Below are 24,948 nucleotides of genomic sequence, written 5' to 3' on the forward strand. Positions count from 1 at the left end.
CATGCTGCAATATATTTTTCTGATAAAATGACACCATGATTGAAACCCAATGAACCCAATTATGGCCAATGAGGTCCCGTTAAAGATGTTGGTGTCCATTATGTGACTTTTCTGTCCCCAGCTTGAATTCCATTTTCAACTTAGTACTAAAAAAATGATGAGCCTTTGTAGGTTGGAAATAAATCAACAAGTAAAGGAGTCAGGGTGATTATGTCTTTAAAATGTGAGGACACAAGTGCCTAATGTGCTTTCACATATATTACTGCTTTTCAATATGTAACTAAAGGCACAAAAGCGGTATGTAGAAATGCAAAAAAATGAAATTTACATAATAATGACAGAGAAATGAATTTAATACCTAGCAGATAAAATTCATAGCAAATGCTATCATAGCGAAACAAATTTCTGAAAAGTATTGCATCAAAAATAAAAGCATTACATAGAAGAATAGAAATGTCTTTATATAAACGCCACAAACATTTACAATATTTTAACATTTATGAGGAGAGTCATGCCATGCAACTTATATCACTTACACCATATTGCATTGAAATGAAGATGAAAATACACTTTGGAAATGTTTTCCCTTGTTTTATACAGTAATGCTTCACTTCAGAGAGCTGAGACCAGAAATGGTTACACAAATGCTTTAATGTTGATATATTACTTTTGGGATTATAGTTATCTGCTTAAAACACATTCTAACATTGTAAGTATATGTCGTGATAACATCTTGACAAGGACACATATTTATACAACACTGCTGCATGTAAATTAAAATTGGTCTTTGAAATAACAGATTGTTTTCACACTGTTCCATGAAAGTACTATTTTGTGGATTATGCAGTTGAAATAGTTCACTTTCCTTGTGAATGGGGTTACTTACTTGTTTTGGATAAGTTAACAGATATTGCGCGGTTGTCTTTGCGACTATTGTGTGGCTGTTTCCTGGGCTGGCATGTAAGGAGAGGGTAAGTCCTGATATCACCTGCGCTTGGAGCTCCACGATGCTGACCTTTTCCTCAGTCACTGTAATTGTTGTTTCACCCAGTACTGCCTCCATTAGTGGAGACACCACCTATCCAAATTAAGAAAAGAGCAAGATAAAGCACAGTAAAATAATTTTCTCATAATATTGTAACGTTTCAGAATAATTGGCATTGAGACATCTTGTGACTTTAAAGGTGGCCACTAGAGATAATAAAATCTTTTGAACCTTCAAATTTGTCAAATTCAACAATTTCTTTCCAAAATTCAATTCACAGCGAATCGTTTTGATACATATTAGAAAAGAGCAAAGCCTCCAATTCCCATGTAAAGATGTGTTTAAAACTCTGCAGTCTCCTAGGAATGTATCTAACATTTTTTCAAGCTCTTGAACACAAACAAAGCCTTAGTAATGTAAAAATGACCTCACTATAGAAATAGATAGTAACCCCATAGTATCCAACAGCCAATTTTAAATTAAAAACTGGTTAAAAAAATATCCCTGTTAGTCATTTCTGATCAGGAAATCTTTCTGTGCAAAATATTGACTCAAACTGATGGTGTTGCTGTCAGAGGTAACATCATCCTGATGTCACTGAGATGAGTGATGTGCCCTAAATTCCATAACATCCTTCACTTTCTCCTGACTAATGGGCTTACCTGAGGAAAAGAAGGACAAAAGTGACCTGGGTTAGTACTCTTGCTCGCATTACTTGTGTAAGTGATGGGGGTTGTGCATCTGAAAACTAACTGTGGGCATTTTTGGCAAATTGTACAAATAGAATCTCAAGTTGTTAAAATTTACCATGACTTGCCAATTTCATAAAATTCAACACAAATTCAATTTGATCAAATCTTTTCACTTATTTCTAGTGCTAAAAAAAATTGCAGTCAATTTCAACACACAGATGCTTGTTTTCAACATTCATTTCAACTTATAATACCATTTTCTGGGTCCCTGTACACATGAGACAATGCTTTATTGGATTGGAGAAGAGTCAATCAATCTTCATGAGTGTTTCACTAAAGGAACACCTGTAATACTAAAGGGCATGTACTGACTGACTAATATGTCTAATCACAACTCTATAGAATTAATAACACCATTATACAGTAGAACATAGTATTGGATCATCTATACTCCTTTCTTCCTATACCGGTATCAGTTGTTCCATTGGAACGCTTTCTCTACTATGTATAAAGCCTTGCTTTATCTGTATTTATCAGTATAAATTATCAATTTCTTCTTCATTTTTTCATTTATTCTAAGCTGGTAGTTTGGAGCTTTGGAACCAATTATCAGTTTAAAAAAGAGTTATGTTTTTTAACTTTGCAATGGCCACCCTGGATCACATTGCGTTCTACTTTAAGGGGCCAATTTCACGTTTATCAGCTTTCCTCTCCAGGAAGGTAATAGCATGTCTTTGGGTGGTAACAGGTGTATGTAATACGATCAATAGGTGTGTTATACAGCCATTTTCAGCCACTAAAACAGCAATTAGAGATAGTTCAATGGCAGCTGTTTACCCACTTAATTGCCACTGTCTATCTTTAACAGTAGCATTTAAGTTGCATGATCCTGTTTTGGTGTCGTTATCAGTGTACATCATCCCTTTGCAGTGTGATCGTGTGGTGCTGATGGGTTGTCATGGTAGCTGAGGGTCTGTTGAAGACCCCCATCCCAGCCATTTTAATACTTCTGTGAAGTCAAGTCACAGGCTGAGCTTAATGAGAGATTGTTATCTGTACCATCCAGTATATAGTACAAATTATTGAAGGCTCAAATTCCTTAAAAGTACTAAAAAAGTAAAAAGTAATAAAATAAAAAGCTTTTTTAAATATTATTAAAATCCTATACATTTGATTCCCTGTTTTTCCTGTCCAAAAACAAATAAAAAAGCTTACATGGTATTGATCTTTAAAAATATAAGATTATTTAACAATTAGGAAATAAAAAATAAATAAAATTTGAGATGCCTGAATTGCTGTTCTTGGTCCTTGTGCAATCGCCAAAATACGCAATATAACACTATCAAAATGTCGTATATAACCCAAAATGGTATTAATAAAATCTAGCTATCAACAAAAAAAAGTAAAAAGTTATAGGTCTTTAAATATTGTGTTAAAAAATTTTTAAACCAATAAAAAAATAAAAAACTATTAAAAGTTGTAATCACATTAACTTGGAAAATGATATTGCCACATTAATTTTAATGCAAAATGATTGGCGTCAAAATGAAACCCAAGTAACAATGGCAGAATTGCAATTTTTTCACTATTTTATGTCACTTGGATTGCTGAAACAAATGATGTTGTTCAAAACTACAACTCATCTCATGAAAAGCCAAAACCCTAAAACATCTATATCGATCGAAAAATTAAAAAAAAGTTATAGCTCTTGGAAAAAGAAAAGGAAAAAGTGAAAGCACAAAAATAACATTTTGATTAGTGATGAGCGAACGTGTTCACTCGAACCTGGTGTTCGATCGGACATTAGGGCGTTCGAAGGTGTTCGGTATTCGGCCGAACATCTCGCGGTACTCGAGTGAAATCTCGTTTTTGTTTTTCTCATTTTTGGCGGTTTTTCAAGGAGCCAATCATGTTAGGTGAGCCTTCTAAGCTACTAGCATGGCGTAGGGACATGTACAAGACGAGAGCAGTGAGTGGCTGGCCAGATCAGGTGACCTGACCAGCCAATAGACTGCTTTCATTATGTTCGGCGCTTTCAGCCATTTGCAGTGTGAAAGAGCATAGGGACAGACGTGCTGGGGGGACTGGGAATTGATAGGGACTAGAGCAGGGACAAAGACCAGAATTAATCAGGCAGGCAGGGTGCAGAAATCAACAGCCCTTGTCAGGGCTAATCTACGTTTACTACTACTAGTCCTCTCTTGTATTTGCTGGCTAGCTGTGTGGCAGCTGGGACCAGGAGTGCAGCGGCCGCCATCTTAGCTGCGCACTCACTGTCTCAGTGCCAAGTCTCAATCTCAGTCTCCAAGTCAATCTTTATAGGCATTAGGCATTAGACAGGGATCGTGTGTGCATTAGGCTGGGCTTTATAGTGCGGCGTCCGCCATTTTGGGCGAACGCCGCACTATTAGAATATCGGCTGCTGGATGTTCCTCAGACTCCATTTAGCCTCCAGCACACGCTGTCTGTAACCTCATTTGTGCTGCTGTCTGGGACTTGTAGTGCCTCAGACTCCAGCACACGCTGTAACCTCATTTGTGCTGCTGTCTGGGACTTGTAGTGCCTCAGACTCCAGCACACGCTGTAACCTCATTTGTGCTGCTGTCTGGGACTTGTAGTGCCTCAGACTCCGTAGAGTGGTACAGCACACGCTGTCACCTCATTTAATAATAATAATATTAATTAATAACAATAATTAATAAATTAAAAAAGGAAATATTTGCGGCCTAAAAATAAAACCGCATAAGATATAAAAATGCATTTTTGAGTGATACAGATATACCACACCTGGCCCAAAAATATTTGTTTAGCGTACACATAAGCGCAGTGTACAGAATACGCAATTCTGCCACATATATAGTATATATATATAGTATAGAATACCCTACATTCTAATCCAAGGTTTTGTGTGTCCAAAAAACCGCATTAGATAAAAATTGCATTTTTATAGCACGCCATATCGAATAGTTAAAGAAATAAAGGGTATTTGATGTGAAGAAATACCACAAATATAAACACAGTTTTATATCTGTTACTGGTACCCAAGTTTTGTGGTTCAAAAATACGCTCTGTATTTAGTGACTAGGCTTGTTGCCAGATTTGTGCACGCCATATCTAATAGTTAAAGAAATAAAGGGTATTTGATGTGAAGAAATACCACAAATATAAACACAGTTTTATATCTGTTACTGGTACCCAAGTTTTGTGGTCCAAAAATAAGCTCTGTATTTAGTGACTAGGCCTGTGGCCAGTTTTGTGCACGCCATATCTAATAGTTACATAAAGAAGGGGTATTTGATCTGAAGAAATACCACAAATATAAAACACAGTTTTATATCTGTTACTGATACACATCAGTTTGCTGTAAACCAAGGTTTGGTTGCATAAAATACGCTCTTTACCGAATAGTCCTTTTTGCAACACGCAATATATCCTCTGTTTGGACAAATAGAGTGTATTTCACCTTCATAACTAGCTTTTCTAGCATAACCTTTACAATGGTGAACCCCAGGGGTAAGGGACGAGGACGAGGACGTGGTCGTGGGCGTCAAAGTGAGGTTGCAGGCAGAGGCCGTAGTCCTGGGCAGGGTGACACAGTACCTGCTTCTGATGGAGCACTGGAACACCGCAGAGTACCCTTTTCTAGCTTCCTGTCCCAATTTACAGTGTCACGTGGCACACCCCTATTGGATCCCCAGCAGTGCGAACAGGTGATCAACTGGATAGCGGATAATGCATCCAGTAGTTTATCCACCGCCCAGTCTTCCACGCAGTCCACCAACGCTAGCCAAGGGAGTGGACCTCAGGATCTTTCAGCTCAACCTCCTCCCGCCCAGCCTGGCCCCTCCTTGGAAATTAGTGATTCAAATCCTGCATACTCCCAGGAACTGTTTTCCCAACCCTTCCTAGATTCACAAAGCACTGCTGAGCAGCAACCTGACCAGTGGGTCTGTCCCGATGCCCAAAATAGAGAGCTTTCCCAGTCTGTGGGTGATGAAAGTGGGGATTTACAAATAGTCTGTGGAGAGGTGTCTGAGGATGAGACACGGGTGTCAGACAGTGAGGTGCTTGTCAGTGCAGTAATTCCCAGGGGGGAGCAGGCTGATGAATGGGAGGAGGAGGAGCCGGTGGATGATGAGGTGACTGACCCCAGCTGGGTTGTTAGGCCTAGTCAAGAGAGTGCTTCGGAGGGGGAGGCAAGTGTAACATCAGAAAACGTTGCAAGAGGTAGACGTGCGACCAGAGGGAGAGGCAGGGCCAGAGTAATTTCATCAGACAGAGGTTCAACAAGTGAACCAGTTTGGTCGAGGCCTCGGTGTTCTAAAGTCTGGAGCTTCTTTAAAGAAAGTGAGGAGGACCGACGGACTGTGTTGTGCAACCTGTGCCACACCAAGCTCAGTAGGGGAGCCACCACTAGCAACCTAAGCACTACCAGCATGCGCAGGCATATGAGTGCTAAACACCCAACTCATTGGAATCAAGGCCGTTCACCTCCTTCTGGTCGCACCGCTGCTCCTTCCCCTGTGTCACATGCTGGCTCTGCCAGTAACTCCCCAGCCCAGGAGCCCGGCACCAGCGACTCCCGCCATGCAACCACCCCTGCACCTTCACCATCCCCCCCACAATCCACCAATGTGTCCCAGCGCAGTGTTCAGCTGTCTTTGCATGAAACATTTGAGCGCAAGCGCAAATATGCCTCCACCCACCCACATGCACAGGCCTTAAATGTCCACGTCTCCAAACTCCTGAGTTTGGAGATGCTGCCCTACAGGCTGGTGGAGACGGAGGCATTCCGCAACCTGATGGCGGTGGCTGCCCCTCGCTACTCCGTCCCAAGCCGCCACTATTTTTCTCGATGTGCCGTCCCAGCACTACACCAGCACGTGTCTCAGAACATCAACCGTGCCCTGACCAACGCGGTTACAGAAAAGGTCCACTTAACCACGGACACGTGGACCAGTGCTGGGGGGCAGGGACACTATATCTCCCTGACGGCACATTGGATTAATTTGGTTGAGGCTGGGACAGAGTCTGAACCGGGGTCAGCTCATGTGTTGCCCACACCCAGGATTGCGGGGCCTACCTCGGTGACTGTTTCCCAGGATTACTATACTTCTCCCCCCTCCTCCTCCTCCTCCTCCTCCACAAACACCACTTGTAAATTTCCATCCGTGGACACGCCACCTTCAGTCGGCAGCTGCAGTCGCAGCAGGACCGCAGTGGGCAAGCGCCAGCAGGCGGTGCTAAAACTGCTGAGCTTAGGTGACAAGAGGCACACTGCCCAGGAGCTGTTACAGGGCATGACGGCTCAGACGGATCTTTGGCTGGCGCCGCTGAACCTGAAAGCAGGCATGGTCGTGTGTGACAACGGGCGTAATCTGGTGGCGGCTCTGCAACTGGGCAGACTCACACACGTTCCATGCCTTGCCCACGTGTTCAATCTGGTGGTTCAGCGGTTCCTCAAGACCTACCCCAATCTGTCAGATTTGCTCACCAAGGTGAGACGCATCTGTGCCCATTTCCGCAAATCCACCACTGATGCTGCCACCCTGAGGGCAGTGCAACGGCGCTTACAACTGCCAGCTCACCGACTGTTGTGCGACGTGCCAACGAGATGGAATTCCACCCTACACATGTTAAACAGGGTTTACCAGCAGCGCAGAGCCATTGTAGACTGTCAGATGACCACTTCCACCAGAACCGGTAGTCAAGTTAGTCAGCTTCCTCAAATCTACAATGAGGAGTGGACGTGGATGTCTGATATATGTAAGGTGTTAAGCCACTTTGACGAGTCAACACTGATGGTCAGCGGGGATGACGCCATAATCAGCGTCACCATCCCGCTGCTTTGTCTGCTGAAAAATTCATTGCTCAGCATGAAGTCTGAGGCGCATCGATTGTCACAGGAGATGGGGGAAGAAGAGTTGACTGAGAGCCAGAACACCAGCCAGTCTGTTTCTCAGAGTGTAACTGAGGAGGGGGAGGAGGAAGATGAGGATGAAGAGGAGGAGACTGTGGGCGAGACTGAAGACGGTACCCATTCCCTCTTCTCAGTTCAGCGTGTTTGGGCTGAGGAGGAGGAGTTGGAGGAGGAGGAGGAGGAGGAAATGGAGAGTCGGCCTGTTGCGGAGGGGGAATTCTTACGTGTTGGGACTCTGGCGCACATGGCTGACTTCATGTTAGGCTGCCTTTCCCGTGACCCTCGCGTGAGAAAAATATTTTCCACCAGCGATTACTGGGTGTTCACCCTCTTGGACCCCCGGTACAAGCACAACTTTTCCACTCTAATTCCTATAGAGGAAAGGAGTATGAGACTGCATCAATACCAACTGGCCCTGGTGCACAAGCTGAAAATAGCCTTCCCATCTGACACCGCTAGCGGCAGAGGACGTGGTTCTGAGGGCCAACAAGCTAGGGAGAGGAGGGGAGCAGGCAGCTTGTCAAGCGCTGGCAGAGGATCAATCTCCAAGGCCTTTGCCAGTTTTATGTCACCCATGCAAGAGTATGCCACCAATCCACAGTCTAGACAGAGTAGAGGCGAGATTTACAGAAAGATGGTGAAGGACTACCTAGGTGACCATACCAACGTCCTGCATGATCACTCTGCTCCATACAACTACTGGGTTTCAAAGCTGGACACGTGGCCAGAACTGGCACTTTACGCCTTGGAGGTGCTGGCTTGCCCTGCCGCTAGCGTGTTGTCAGAGCGGGTCTTCAGTGCAGCTGGTGGCATCATCACCGATAAGCGTACACGCCTGTCAACTGACAGCGCTGACAGGCTGACGCTTATCAAGATGAATAAAGCATGGATTTCTACAGATTTCCACTCGCCACCGTGTTAAAGCAGCTCAAACTGAAGTCTGTCATGTCACCGTGCCACTCTCCGTGCTGACGCTGCTGACGCCTCCACATGCTGGGTCTTCGCTACCTCCAAACTATGTAATTGTGCCACTCTGTGGCCTCAATGTGTAAGGAATGATGCTGCTGCCGCCTCCTCAAGGGTCCGTCACCGTGCCACTCTCCGTGCTGACGCCTCCACATGCTGGGTCTTCGCTACCTCAAAACTATGTAAATGTGCCACTCTGTGGCCTCAATGTGAAAGGAATGATGCTGCTGCCGCCTCCTCAAGGGTCCGTCACCGTGCCACTCTCCGTGCTGACGCCTCCACATGCTGGGTCTTCGCTACCTCCAAACTATGTAATTGTGCCACTCTGTGGCCTCAATGTGTAAGGATTAAGGAATGATGCTGCTGCCGCCTCCTCAAGGGTCCGTCACCGTGCCACTCTCCGTGCTGACGCCTCCACATGCTGGGTCTTCGCTACCTCCAAACTATGTAATTGTGCCACTCTGTGGCCTCAATGTGTAAGGAATGATGCTGCTGCCGCCTCCTCAAGGGTCCGTCACTGTGCCGCTCTCCGGCCTGATGCTGCCTCCGCATGCCGTGCCCATAGCTGCCATGCTGTGTCAGGCTCAATTTCGGTGTGTTTCACCTGCTACCTCATCAAAGTGGGTCACTCTGTCACCACAAAGCTGTTGGCCATAATTTGGCGTAATGGTGCATTTGGGCAGCCTCAGAGGCAACTATGCATGCTGCCCCTGCTGTTTCCTGTCCATTCCAGTGTTGTTTCCATCATTTTCTGAGCTTCCCAGGTTTTTAGGCGACCTTCCCTGTGCAGAGCTTTGGTCCCGCTGAAAAATGTTCGAGTCTCCCATTGACTACAATGGGGTTCGTTATTCGAAACGAACACTCGAACATCGGGAGATGTTCGACTAGAACAACGAGCACCCGAACATTTTAGTGTTCGCTCATCACTAATTTTGATAGATCATTAAATGATTTAGAGCCCACATATTGTATACACCAACACATTGATTGTTAAAAGTAAAGGTGAATAAAGATTAATTTATCTATTGCATTGATGCTATTGTTCAATATGCAATGCATACAAGGAGATCATATTCTTAATTCCAGTGTGCCAGTGCCTTACGTTCTGAAGGTTACAGCTGGCACTCTTTTGTCTTCAGTTTGCATGTCACTCTCCACAAGGATAAAAGATACTTTTTGGATCCCGGTCAGACTCCTCTCACAGCCAAACCAGATCTCCTCTTTGCACTGACGAGGGGCAGTACCCCGAAACACAGTGTGTGCAAATTGAGATTCTGGTTTGGCTATTATCCTAAGTCATGTGACAAGGCTCTTTAAAGGGTCAACATTGACTGTTAGGATTGCTACTTCCAATAGGTGGCACTAGAGTTCTAGTCCTCTTCCTCTCTGAAGAGACAATTTGCATATTTCCCAGAGGAGCATTGTGGCTTTAAGTCTCCTCACCTCGACATGCTTAACATGTCACTCTCCACAAGGAGAAATGATACTTCTTGGATCCCTTGTCTTCAGTTTGAAATTCTTAGTAAAGTAGTGGCATTTGGTGCAACTAGAGGACTATGCCTCTTACCTACTAATGAAAAGGCAGGACGTTGTAGCATATGAAATCAGTGCTAATTTTATTTTACTTGCATGAGACAAATGTAGGCAGTTTTACAGTATAAGAGAAACATGGCTGCATTCTAAAGGCTCCCATCAACATTAGACTAACCTTAATTGAACCCGCTAGATTTGGGCAACGGCATACTGTGTATGGAGGCTCCCAACAGAGAATTCTCAGAGATAAAGATCCAGCATGTTAGGTTTCGGATTGCTGATACTTTTGTATTTTAAAGAAAAGAGCTTCCAGAGATAGAGTTTTGCCGTGGCTCTCTCATAGAGAACAAGAATGTTCAAGCAGCTTAACACTCCAGTGTATAGGATAGTCTTACGAGGTAGCAATATGCCTAACTATTAGCCAATCCAACGTTTGATCAATAACTATCTAAAGTGTATGGAAGACTTATCTACCAGCGTTACACTTGTTTTATGTCTAGCATTACAACTCTATTCTCTATTCTGTTAATGTCAAAAGTTGGTGGACAGGTAGGGCACTGTTATAAAAGAAAACGGCCAGGGTTTTTCTAATCCTGTACAATCCCTTAGAATAAAGGCACACAATATCTTTTTCAGGTGGCTTCCACTAAAAACAGTAGAAAGAATAAATGCATGCAAAACAATTTTAAAATAAGTTGCTTTAAAAATGTTCAGTCCCCCTGAACTTCTTGTAACCATTTTAGGTTTCAAACCGGTTAAAAGAAGTGACTGGTGCATTCTTCTTGAAGCTTCCGCTGGTAAGCTGTTCATTGTTGATACTTGCAATTTGTAAATAAATATAAAAAACAAATATCGACTGATGGAGGGACGTAAAATATATATGAAAAAATGCTTCAGGAAAAACACAAATGGAGAATTCCTAAAATGTCTTTTGCTGGAAAAACGAAGTGGGTTTGCCGGCATCTAAAGGTTGTTGTGTATGACTACACTTACATTACTTTCTACTTTTCAACTGCTTAATTCTGAACAGCATAGAAGAATGAAAGGAAAATGTGAAGTCATATACTATAACAAAGAAAAAAAAGATTTTAGATTGCAATGGAAGATACAGGCCATATCCCAATGCACATTATTTCCAGGGTGAGGATAATCAAAAAGTATATTCTATTACTGAACCATTCTTACTAGCTGTAACATAAAAATACGAGGGTATAAAATTCATATATAATGTAACATAGCGAGACAAACCTCACTTGTAAACACTCACTTTGAAAATTGTTGTACCAGGTTCCTTCCCAGCTAATGTATTACTATCAACCATTTCTGCGATCTTTGGGTCTTCCACCTGCATGAAATCGTTCACCAGATCAGTAACCTCCACCAGCCAATTTGGGCCCAACATTGTGACAACCTGGTCAGTGCCTTCTGAAGAAGTGGTATGGAACTGGGTAAAGACTTGTAGCGTGGCATGCTGATACTGAAGAGTGCAACCCCGGTTTAACCTTTTATCTTCTTCATCTTCATCATCATCACTGTCACGTACTGATCTGCCATCAAATGACAATTATAAAAACATAAATCTTTATTACAAAAGACATAAAAAGAGCAAATATATCATCCTATAAGTTTCAGATGAAAATATTTAACCTTTGACTTTAAAAATACTCAAATTATTATGCTAAAAAATCCAGTACATTCGGTGGATAAAGAAATTCTCATCCTTTCTATTGCATTGTGTTTTAAATGAAAAAAATATATAAAATGCTGTCTATGCAATTTTCAGTTGTATTAAATTATTATAAACAAATCACATTTTTATAGCACTAGTTGGCCCATGCGAAATTTTCGTACATTGGTTGTCGGGGGCGCATGCAATTTCAGGAAAATCAAGCTTTCAAATGTAAATGTATTTAACGAGATGATGAACACAGAGAGGTATGTGTGTCACTAGTATATATATATATAAATAAATATATATATATATATATATATATATATATATATATACTAGATGGTAGCCCGATTCTAACGCATCGGGTATTCTATCTAGAATATGTATGTAATTTATTTATGAAGATTTTAGAATAATACATTGAATACACAGGATTTGGCCGGCCGCGACCAATTAGCGAAGCGTGGTTCAAATCCCGCGCCTATCGCTGATTGTTCACGGCCGACCATGTAGTGTACAACAGCCCACGTAGTAAATAGCACAGCCACGTAGTATATTGCACAGCCACGTAGTACATTGCACAGCCACGTAGTATATAGCACAGCCACGTAGTATATAGCACAGCCGCATAGTATATAGCACAGCCCACAGAGTATATAGCACAGCCCATGGAGTATATAGCACAGCCACATAGTATATAACACAGCCCACATAGTATATAGCACAGCCACGTAGTATATAGCACAGCCCACGGAGTGTATAACAGCCCACATAGCATATAACACAGCCACGTAGTTTATAACAGCCCACGCAGCATATAACACAGCTCACGTAGTATATAACAGCCTACGCACACAGTATATAACACAGCCCATGTAGTGTATAACACAGCCACGTAGTGTATAACACAGGCCATGTTGTGTATGACACAGGCCACGTAGTATATAACACAGCCCACGTAGTGTATAACACTGCCCACGTAGTGCATAACACAGCCTATGTAGTGTATAACACAGCCCATGTAGTGCATAACACAGCCTATGTAGTGTATAACACAGCCCACGTAGTGTATAACACAGGCCACGTTGTGTATAACACAGGCCATGTAGTGTATAACACAGCCCACGTAGTATAATGCACCGCCCACGTAGTATATAGCACAGCCCACGTAGTATATAGACAGCCCATGTAGTATATTGCACAGCCCACATAGTATATTGCACAGCCCACATAGTATATTGCACAGCCCACGTAGTATATTGCACAGCCCATGCAGTATATTGCACAGCCCACGTAGTATATTGCACAGCCCATGTAGTACATTGCACAGCCCACGCAGTACATTGCACAGCCCACGTAGTACATTGCACAGCCCACATAGTACATTGCACAGCCCACGTATTATATTGCACAGCCCACGTATTATATTGCACAGCCCATGTAGTATATTGCACAGCCCATGCAGTATATAGAAATGTGGGCATCATATCCCTGTTAAAAAAAGAATTAAAATAAAAATAGTTATAAACTCACCTTCCGTTGGCCCCGGATCCAGGCGAAGCGGTTACCGACACTCCTCGCGCGCTCCGGTCCCAAGAGTGCATTGCGATCTCGCGAGATGATGACATAGTGGTCTCGCGAGACCGCTACATCATCTCGCGAGACCGCAATGCATGGAGCGGTCACCGGAGCATCACGAGAAGCAGGAAAGGCCAGTTCTGGATCTGAGGGGCCGACGGACGGTGAGTATATAACAATTTTTTATTTTTTTAATTATTTTTAACATTAGATCTTTTAACTATTGATGCCGCATAGGCAGCATCAATAGTAAAAAGTTGGTCACACAGGGTTAATAGCAGCGGTAACGGAGTGCGTTACCCGCAGCATAACGCAGTCCGTTACCGCTGCCTTTAACTCTGTGTGAGCGCTGACTGGAGGGGATTATGGAGCGGGCACTGACTGCGGGGAGGATGGAGCGGCCATTTTGCCACCGGACTGTGCCCGTCGCTGATTGGTCGTGGCCATTTTGCCACAACCAATCAGCAACTTGGATTTCCATGACAGACAGGCCGCGACCAATGAATATCTGTGACAGACAGAAAGACAGACAGAAGGATAGACAGAAAGACGGAAGTGACCCTTAGACAATTATATAGTATATATATATATATATATATATATATATATATATATACAGTGCCTTGCGAGAGGCACTTTCGGCCCCTTGAAGTTTTCAACCTTTTCCAACATATTATGCTTCAAACATAAAGATACCAAATGTAAATTTTTGGTGAAGAATCAACAACAAGTGGAACAATTGTGAAGTTGAACAAAATTTATTGGTTATTTAAAATTTTTGTGGAAATTCAAAAACTGAAAAATGGGGTGAGCAATATTATTTGGCCCCTTTAACTTAATACTTTGTTGCACCACCTTTTGCTGCGATTACAGCTGCAAGTCGCTTGGGGTATGTCTCTATCAATTTTGTACATCGAGAGAGTGAAATTTTTGCCCATTCTTCCTTGGCAAACAGCTTGAGCTCAGTGAGGTTTGATGGAGATTGTTTGTGAACAGCAGTTTTCAGCTCTTTCCACAGATTCTCGATTGGATTGAGGTCTGGACTTTGACTTGGCCATTGTAACACCTGGATATGTTTATTTGTGAACCATTCTATTGTAGATTTTGCTTTATGTTTGGGATCATTGTCTTGTTGGAAGACAAATCTCCGTCCCAGTCTCAGGTCTTTTGCCGACTCCAACAGGTTTTCTTCAAGAATGGTCCTGTATTTGGTTCCAACCATCTTTCCATCAATTTTAACCATCTTCCCTGTCCCTGCGGAGGGAAAGCAGGCCCAAACCATGCTGCTGCCACTACCATGTTTGACAGTGGGGATGGTGTGTTCAGGGTGATGAGCTATGTTACATTTAGGCCAAACATATCGTTTGGCATTGTTGCAAAAAAGTTCGATTTTGGTTTCATCTGACCAGAGCACCTTCTTCCACATGTTTGATGTGTCTCCCAGGTGGCTTGCAAACTTTAAACAACACTTTTTATGGATATCTTTGAGAAATGGCTTTCTTCTTGCCAGTCTTCCATAAAGGCCAGATTTATGCAGTGTACGACTGATTGTTGTCTTCTCCTTGTTTGAGATGAAAGTTTAGAGGGATGGCCGGGTCTTGGTAGATTTGCAGTGGTATGATACTCCTTCCATTTCAATATGATCACATGCACAGTGCTCCTTGGGATGTTTAAAGTTTTGGAAATCATTTTGTATCCAAATCTGGCTTTAAACTTCTCCACAACAGTATCACAAACCTGCCTGTTGTGTTCCTTGGTCTTCATGATGCTCTCTGTGCTTCAAACAGAACCCTGAGACAATCACAGAGCAGGTGCATTTATACAGAGACTTGATTACACACAGATGGATTATATTTATCATCATTAGGCATTTAGGACAACATTGGATCATTCAGAGATCCACAATGAACTTGTGGAGTGAGTTGGCTGCACTAAAAGTAAAGGGGCCGAATAATATTGCACGCCCCACTTTTCAGTTTTTGAATTTCCACCAAAATTTAAAATAACCAATAAATTTCATTCAACTTCACAATTGTGGTCCAGTTGTTGTTGATTCTTCACCAAAAATTTACATTTGGTATCTTTATGTTTGAAGCATGGTTGAAGCACATGGATGTTTACATGCGAGAAAATCGCATCCTCGCACTGCACACGGATGACATACGGATCTGTTCTGCGAACATTTCTGTGATTCTCGTCAGTGTAAAACGGACCGATTTTTTTATACCTTGTGCGTGACTCCAGCCTAAAGGAGGTCCCCCAACATTAAACATAATGGTATTTTACTTACTGATCAGAAGGGGTCTGACTGTCAGGACCTTGCAAAAGAACAGTGACAGCAGCATTTTTCCCCTCCACAGCAGCACTGCCATCTATCTGCGGTGTAGGGAAGTGCAACACAGCCCTATGTTTGTGAATGGAGCTGCTCCCTATACAGCAGTGCCACTTTGACAGTAAAAATGATGAAGAAGAATTTACCCCATAACTGAGCGTATTTCCATCATTGTATAATAATTGGGAATATCCCTTTTAAAAAAAAGTAATATATGCAGATTATTTTACCTTTTTTCTTCCCTATGGTTGGATTTCTTTTTAATTTTTGCAAGGTTGTTTCCACCAGTCTCTCCCATCGGGAAACAATGTACAGTCTGAGTTGTGTCAACGCTGCAGTATTTTACTTGGAACCAGAGGTGACTCCAGGTCACCAATAAGCTGCAATCTTAGAAGGAAGATAGACTTTTCAATGACTGTCCAATAATATGGAAAATCTGATGGTTCAGAACCTGTCCGGTCCCTTTTAGGCTGCATTCATTTATATCTTCAGTTTTAAAGCTGAAGTCTTAACCCCTTTCTGCCATCAGATGTACTATTCCGTCCATGTGGGGTGGGCCCTAATTCCCAAGGATGGAATAGTACGTCCAGCGCGATCGGCCGCGCTCTTGGGGGGAGCGCGGCCGATCGCGGCCGGGTGTCAGCTGCCTATCGCAGCTGACATCCGGCACTATGTGCCAGGAGTGGTCACGGACCGCCCCCGGGGCATTAACCCCCGGCACACCGCGATCAAACATGATCGTGGTGTGCCAGCGGTACAGGGAAGCATCGCGCAGGGAGGGGGCTCTCTGCGGGCTTCCCTGAGACCCCCGCAGCAACGCGATGTGATCGCGTTGCTCCGAGGGTCTCCTACCTCCTTCCTCGCTGCAGGTCCCGGATCCAAGATGGCCGCGGCATCCGGGTCCTGCAGGGAGGGAGGTGGCTTACCGAGTGCCTGCTCAGAGCAAGCGCTGGTAAGCCTGCAGTGCTCTAAGTCAGATCGGTGATCTGACAGAGTGCTGTGCAAACTGTCAGATCACCGATCTGTGATGTCCCGACCTGGGACAAAGTAAAAAAAAAAATTTTTCACATGTGTAAAAAAAAAAAAAAAAATCCTAAATAAAGAAAAAAATATATATATTATTCCCATAAATACATTTCTTTATCTAAATAAAAAAAAATCAAACAATAACAGTACACATATTTAGTATCGCCGCGTCCGTAACGACCCCACCTATGAAACTATATTACTAGTTAACCCCTTCAGTGAACACCGTAAAAAAAAAAAAAAAAAACGAGGCAAAAAACAATGCTTTATTCTCATGCTGCCAAACAAAAAGTGGAATAACACGCAATCAAAAAGACGGATATAAATAACCATGGTACCGCTGAAAACGTCATCTTGTCCCGCAAAAAATGAGCCACTATGCAGCATCATCAGCGAAAAAATAAAAAAGTTATAGTCCTCAGAATAAAGCGATGCCAAAATAATTATTTTTTCTATAAAATAGTTTTTATCGTATAAAAGCGCCAAAACATAAAAAAAGATATAAATGAGGTATCACTGTAATCGTACTGACCCGAAGAATAAAACTGCTTTATCAATTTTACCAAACGTGGAATGGTATAAACGCCTCCCCCAAAAGAATTTCATGAATAGCTGGTTTTTGGTCATTCTGCCTCACAAAAATCGGAATAAAAAGCGATCAAAAAATCAACCATGCCCGAACATATTACCAATAAAAACGTCAACTCGTCCCGCAAAAAACAAGGCCTCACATGACTCTGTGGACTCAAATATGGAAAAATTATAGCTCTCAAAATGTGGTAACGCAAAAAATATTTTTTGCAATAAAAAGCGTCTTTCAGTGTGTGACGGCTGCCAATCATAAAAATCCGCTAAAAAAAAAACGCTATAAAAGTAAATCAAACCCCCCTTTATCACCTGCTTAGTTAGGGAAAAATAAAAAAATTTAAAAAATGTATTTATTTCCATTTTCCGGTTAGGGTTAGGGCTAGGGTTTGTTGTGATTTTGCTTTTTGCTCCCTCTAGTGGTCATTAGTGATTTGACTCTGGAGCGTCTGTCTTTTCCTATATCCTCACCTGGGCCGTTAGTTCAGGGGCGTTGCTATATAAGCTCCCTGGACCTTCAGTTCAATGCCTGGCATCGTTGAAATCAGAGCTAATCTGTTGTGCTCTTGTCCTCTGATCCTGGTTCCTGTTTTTCAAGCTAAGTCTGCTTCTTTGCTTTTTGCTTTTGTTTTGTTTGGTATTTTTGTCCAGCTTGTTCCTATCTGTATCCTGACCTTTGCTGGAAGCTCTAGGGGGCTGGTGTTCTCCCCCCGGACCGTTAGACGGTTCGGGGGTTCTTGAATCTCCAGCGTGGATTTTTATAGGGTTTTTGTTGACCAGATAAGTTATCTTGCTTTATTCTGCTATTAGTAAGCTGGCCTCTCTTTGCTGAACCTGGTTCATTTCTGTGTTTGTCATTTCCTCTTACCTCACCGTTATTATTTGTGGGGGGCTTGTATCTTGCTTTGGGGTCCCTTTCTCTGGAGGCAAGAGAGGTCTTTGTTTTCTTCTCCTAGGGGTAGTTAGATTCTCCGGCTGGCGCGAGTCATCTAGCGATCACCGTAGGCATGATCCCCGGCTACTTCTAGTGTTGGCGTTAGGAGTAGCTATTTGGTCAACCCAGTTACCACAGCCCTATGAGCTGGATTTTTGTATCTTGCAGACTTACACGTTCCTCTGAGACCCTGTCCACTGGGGTCATAACAGTATGCCAGGCCAGTATTAAATGTTTAATGCATTGCAGAAGTGGGATTATAAGAAAGAAAATTTTGAGTTTTTTTTTTCCCTCTCTCATTTTTTTTTTTTTCTTTTCCCCTTTACCTCAGAGTGGCTTAAGCTTGCTGCAGACATGAATGTCCAGACCTTGATTACAAGTGTGGACCAGCTTGCCGCTCGTGTGCAGGGTATACAAGATTATGTTACCAGAAATCCTAGGTCTGAACCCAAGATTCCGATTCCTGAACTGTTTTCAGGAGACCGATTTAAGTTTAGGAATTTCAGGAATAATTGTAAATTATTTTTGTCCCTGAAACCTTGTTCGTCTGGAGACTCTGCTCAACAAGTAAAAATTGTTATTTCATTCTTACGGGGTGACCCTCAGGATTGGGCTTTTTCGTTGGCGCCAGGAGATCCGGCATTGGCTGATATTGATGCGTTTTTTCTGGCGCTCGGTTTACTTTATGAGGAACCCAATCTTGAGATTCAGGCAGAGAAAGCCTTGCTGGCTATGTCTCAGGGCCAGGACGAGGCAGAGGTGTATTGCCAAAAATTTCGGAAATGGTCCGTGCTGACACATTGGAACGAGTGTGCACTGGCCGCTAATTTTAGAAATGGCCTTTCTGAGGCCATTAAGAATGTTATGGTGGGTTTTCCCATTCCCACAGGTCTGAATGATACCATGTCCCTGGCTATTCAAATTGACCGGCGGTTGCGGGAGCGCAAAACCGCAAATTCCCTCATATTGTTGTCTGAACAGACACCTGATGTGATGCAATGTGATAGAAAAACCGCAAATTCCCTCATGGTGTTGTCTGAACGGACACCTGATTTGATGCAATGTGATAGAATCCTGACTAGAAATGAGAGGAAAATTCATAGACGCCGGAATGGCTTGTGCTACTACTGTGGTGATTCTACACATGTTATCTCAGCATGCTCTAAACGTATATCTAAGGTTGTTAGTCCTGTCACCGTTGGTAATTTGCATCCTAAGTTTATTCTGTCTGTAACTTTGATTTGCTCACTGTCATCTTATCCTGTCATGGCGTTTGTAGATTCAGGTGCTGCCCTGAGTCTTATGGATCTCTCATTTGCTAAGCGCTGTGGTTTTATTCTTGAACCATTAGAAAATCCTATCCCTCTTAGGGGTATTGATGCTACGCCATTGGCAGAAAATAAGCCGCAGTATTGGACACAGGTTACCATGTGCATGACTCCTGAACACCGCGAGGTGATACGTTTTCTCGTTCTACATAAAATGCATGATTTGGTTGTTTTGGGGCTGCCATGGTTACAGACCCATAATCCAGTCCTTGACTGGAAGGCTATGTCAGTGTCTAGTTGGGGCTGTCGTGGTATTCATGAGGATTCCCTGCCTGTGTCTATTGCTTCTTCTACGCCTTCGGAAGTTCCGGAGTACTTGTCTGATTATCAGGATGTCTTTAGCGAGTCCAGGTCCAGTGCATTGCCTCCTCATAGGGAATGTGACTGTGCAATAGATTTGATTCCAGGCAGTAAGTTTCCTAAGGGAAGACTGTTTAATCTGTCGATACCTGAACATACCGCTATGCGTTCATATATCAAGGAGTCTCTGGAGAAAGGACACATCCGTCCGTCTTCTTCCCCTCTTGGTGCGGGATTCTTTTTTGTGGCTAAAAAGGACGGATCTTTGAGGCCTTGTATTGACTATCGGCTTTTAAATAAGATCACTGTCAAATTTCAGTATCCTTTGCCGCTGTTGTCTGACTTGTTTGCCCGGATTAAAGGTGCCAAGTGGTTTACCAAGATAGACCTTCGTGGTGCGTACAACCTTGTGCGCATTAAGCAAGGGGATGAGTGGAAAACCGCATTCAATACGCCCGAAGGTCATTTTGAGTACTTGGTGATGCCTTTTGGGCTCTCTAATGCCCCTTCAGTTTTTCAGTCCTTTATGCATGACATTTTCCGGAACTATCTGGATAAATTTCTGATCGTTTATCTGGATGATATTCTGTTTTTTTCTGATAATTGGGACTCGCATGTGGAGCAGGTCAGGATGGTCTTTAAAATTTTGCGTGAAAATTCTTTGTTTGTCAAGGGCTCAAAGTGTCTTTTTGGTGTACAGAAGGTTCCCTTTTTGGGGTTCATTTTTTCCCCTTCTGCTGTGGAGATGGACCCAGTCAAGGTCCGAGCTATTCTTGATTGGACTCAGCCCTCGTCAGTTAAGAGTCTTCAGAAGTTCTTGGGTTTTGCTAACTTCTACCGTTGTTTTATCGCTAACTTTTCTAGCATTGTGAAACCTTTGACGGATATGACCAAGAAGGGCTCCGATGTGGTTAATTGGGCTCCTGCTGCCGTGGAGGCTTTCCAGGAGTTGAAAGGTCGGTTTACTTCGGCGCCTGTTTTGTGCCAGCCTGATGTCTCGCTTCCCTTTCAAGTTGAGGTGGATGCTTCAGAGATTGGAGCAGGGGCCGTTTTGTTGCAGAGAGGCCCTGGTTGCTCTGTTATGAGACCTTGCGCCTTTTTCTCTAGGAAGTTTTCGCCTGCGGAGCGAAATTATGATGTGGGCAATCGGGAGTTGTTGGCCATGAAATGGGCATTTGAGGAGTGGCGTCATTGGCTCGAGGGTGCTAAGCATCGTGTGGTGGTCTTGACTGATCACAAAAATCTGATGTATCTCGAGTCTGCTAAACGCCTGAATCCTAGACAGGCCCGCTGGTCATTGTTTTTCTCCCGTTTTGACTTTGTTGTCTCGTATTTACCAGGTTCAAAGAATGTGAAGGCCGATGCTCTTTCCAGGAGCTTTGTGCCTGATGCTCCTGGAGTCGCTGAACCTGTTGGTATTCTTAAGGATGGTATTATCTTGTCAGCTATTTCTCCAGATCTGCGACGTGTGTTGCAGAGATTTCAGGCTGATAGGCCTGATTCTTGTCCACCTGACAGACTGTTTGTGCCTGATAAGTGGACCAGCAGAGTCATTTCCGAGGTTCATTCCTCGGTGTTGGCAGGTCACCCAGGAATTTTTGGCACCAGAGATCTGGTGGCCAGATCCTTTTGGTGGCCTTCCTTGTCTAGGGATGTGCGGTCATTTGTACAGTCCTGTGGGACTTGTGCTCGAGCTAAGCCTTGCTGTTCTCGTGCCAGCGGGTTGCTCTTGCCCTTGCCTGTCCCTAAGAGACCTTGGACACATATCTCCATGGATTTCATTTCTGATCTTCCGGTGTCTCAGGGCATGTCTGTTATCTGGGTGATATGTGATCGCTTCTCCAAGATGGTCCATTTGGTTCCTTTGCCTAAACTGCCTTCCTCTTCCGATCTGGTTCCTGTGTTTTTCCAGAACGTGGTTCGTTTGCACGGCATCCCTGAGAATATTGTGTCAGACAGAGGATCCCAGTTCGTTTCCAGATTCTGGCGATCCTTTTGTAGTAGGATGGGCATTGACTTGTCGTTTTCGTCTGCTTTCCATCCTCAGACTAATGGACAGACGGAGCGAACTAATCAGACTTTGGAGGCTTATTTGAGGTGTTTTGTCTCTGCTGATCAGGACGATTGGGTGACCTTCTTGCCGTTAGCTGAGTTTGCCCTTAATAATCGGGCTAGTTCCGCCACCTTGGTTTCGCCGTTTTTCTGCAACTCTGGTTTCCACCCTCGTTTTTCTTCGGGTCATGTGGAACCTTCTGACTGCCCTGGGGTGGATTCTGTGGTGGATAGGTTGCAGCGGATCTGGAATCTTGTGGTGGACAACTTGAAGTTGTCACAGGAAAGGGCTCAGCGCTTTGCCAACCGCCGCCGCGGTGTGGGTCCCCGACTACGTGTTGGGGATTTGGTGTGGCTTTCTTCCCGCTTTGTTCCTATGAAGGTTTCCTCTCCCAAATTTAAACCTCGTTTTATTGGTCCTTACAAGATATTGGAAATTCTTAATCCTGTGTCCTTTCGCCTGGATCTTCCTGTGTCGTTTGCTATCCACAACGTGTTTCATAGGTCCTTGTTGCGGCGGTACGTTGTGCCTGTGGTTCCTTCTGCTGAGCCTCCTGCTCCGGTGTTGGTTGAGGGCGAGTTGGAGTACGTGGTGGAGAAGATCTTGGATTCTCGTCTCTCCAGGCGGAGGCTTCAGTACCTGGTCAAGTGGAAGGGCTATGGTCAGGAAGATAATTCCTGGGTGGTCGCCTCTGATGTTCATGCGGCCGATTTAGTTCGTGCCTTTCACGCCGCTCATCCTGATCGCCCTGGTGGTCATGGTGAGGGTTCGGTGACCCCTCACTAAGGGGGGGGTACTGTTGTGATTTTGCTTTTTGCTCCCTCTAGTGGTCATTAGTGATTTGACTCTGGAGCGTCTGTCTTTTCCTATATCCTCACCTGGGCCGTTAGTTCAGGGGCGTTGCTATATAAGCTCCCTGGACCTTCAGTTCAATGCCTGGCATCGTTGAAATCAGAGCTAATCTGTTGTGCTCTTGTCCTCTGATCCTGGTTCCTGTTTTTCAAGCTAAGTCTGCTTCTTTGCTTTTTGCTTTTGTTTTGTTTGGTATTTTTGTCCAGCTTGTTCCTATCTGTATCCTGACCTTTGCTGGAAGCTCTAGGGGGCTGGTGTTCTCCCCCCGGACCGTTAGACGGTTCGGGGGTTCTTGAATCTCCAGCGTGGATTTTTATAGGGTTTTTGTTGACCAGATAAGTTATCTTGCTTTATTCTGCTATTAGTAAGCTGGCCTCTCTTTGCTGAACCTGGTTCATTTCTGTGTTTGTCATTTCCTCTTACCTCACCGTTATTATTTGTGGGGGGCTTGTATCTTGCTTTGGGGTCCCTTTCTCTGGAGGCAAGAGAGGTCTTTGTTTTCTTCTCCTAGGGGTAGTTAGATTCTCCGGCTGGCGCGAGTCATCTAGCGATCACCGTAGGCATGATCCCCGGCTACTTCTAGTGTTGGCGTTAGGAGTAGCTATTTGGTCAACCCAGTTACCACAGCCCTATGAGCTGGATTTTTGTATCTTGCAGACTTACACGTTCCTCTGAGACCCTGTCCACTGGGGTCATAACAGGGTTAGGGCTAGGGCTAGGGTTAGGGTTAGGGCTAGGGTTAGGGCTAGGGTTAGGGCTAGGGTTAGGGTTAGGGTTAGGGCTAGGGTTAGGGCTAGGGTTAGGGTTAGGGTTGGGGCTAGGGTTAAGGCTACAGTTAGGGTTGGGGCTAAAGTTAGGGTTAGGGTTGGGGCTAAAGTTAGGGTTAGGGTTTGGATTACATTTACGGTTGGGAATAGGGTTGGGATTAGGGTTAGGGGTGTGTCTGGGTTAGAGGTGTGGTTAGGGTTGCCGATGGGATTAGGGTTAGGGGTGTGTTTGGATTAGGGTTTCAGTTATAATTGGGGGGTTTCCACTGTTTAGGCACATCAGGGGCTCTCCAAACGCGACATGGCGTCTGATCTCAATTCCAGCCAATTCTGCGTTGAAAAAGTAAAACAGTGCTCCTTCGCCTCCGAGCTCTCCCGTGCGCCCAAACCGGGGTTTACCCCAACATATGGGGTTTAAGCGTACTCGAAACACATTGGAGAACTGTTATGACCCCAATGGCAGGGGGTCTCAGAGACAATAGCGAAGTCTGCAAATATAAAACCCAGCTCATAGGGCAGTGGTAACTGGGCTGACCATATACCTGAACCTAGCACACAAATAACAGCAGCCGGGGAACGTACCTACGTTGATTCTAGACGTCTCGCGCCAGCCGGAGAACTAACTAACCCTAGCAGGGAAAAGAAAGACCTTTCTTGCCTCCAGAGGAAATACCCCAAAAAGTTGGATACAAGCCCCCAACAAATAATAACGGTGAGGTAAGAAGAAAAGACAAACGCAAGAAATGAACTAGGTTTTAGCAAAGAGAGGCCCGCTAACTAATAGCAGAATATAGGAAGATGACTTATATGGTCAGCAAAAACCCTCACAAAAACTCCACGCGGAATATTCAAGAACCCCCGAACCGTCTAACGGCACGGGGGGAGAACATCCGCCCCCTAGAGCTTCCAGCAATATAAGGAATCACATTTAGTACAAGCTGGACAAAAATAAGAGCACAGAAAATAACCAAAAACAAGAAAGCAGAACTTAGCTTAATTTTGCAAAGAACCAGGACCAGCAGATAGGAGCAAACAGAAGGATCTGATTACAACGATGCCAGGCACCAGACTGGAAATCCAGGAAGTTCAAATAGCGACACCCCTGGACTAACGAGGCCAGGTGGATACCAAGCAAGGGAAGGAATATCAAAGTGTCATATCACTAGTGACCACAAGAGGGAGCCAAAAGGTCTAATTCACAACAGTACCCCCCCCTTAAGGAGGGGTCACCGAACCCTCACCAAGACCACCAGGGCGATCAGGATGAGCAGCGTGAAAGGCACGAACCAAATCGGACGCATGTACATCAGAGGCGACCACCCAGGAATTATCCTCCTGACCATAGCCCTTCCACTTGACCAGATACTGAAGCCTCCGCGTGGAGAGACGAGAATCCAAGATCTTTTCCACCACGTACTCCAACTC

The 24,948-nt window shown here is 44.0% G+C and overlaps 1 protein-coding gene across 1 annotated transcript in view; it reads right to left on the minus strand.

The window, feature by feature from the left end:
* TMEM132E (transmembrane protein 132E) overlaps positions 1 to 24,948 on the minus strand; it is a 663,923-nt gene that overhangs the window by 3,557 nt on the left and 635,418 nt on the right. Inside the window, exons 8-9 of the mRNA XM_077296388.1 lie at positions 11,364 to 11,643; positions 887 to 1,078 (exon numbers count right to left, since the gene is read on the minus strand). Of these exons, the coding sequence (XP_077152503.1) occupies positions 887 to 1,078; positions 11,364 to 11,643 (472 nt within the window). The remainder of the gene's footprint in view (positions 1 to 886; positions 1,079 to 11,363; positions 11,644 to 24,948) is intronic.

Source organism: Ranitomeya variabilis, chromosome 3, assembly GCF_051348905.1.
Source record: "Ranitomeya variabilis isolate aRanVar5 chromosome 3, aRanVar5.hap1, whole genome shotgun sequence".
NCBI classification, from domain to species: Eukaryota; Metazoa; Chordata; class Amphibia; order Anura; family Dendrobatidae; genus Ranitomeya; species Ranitomeya variabilis.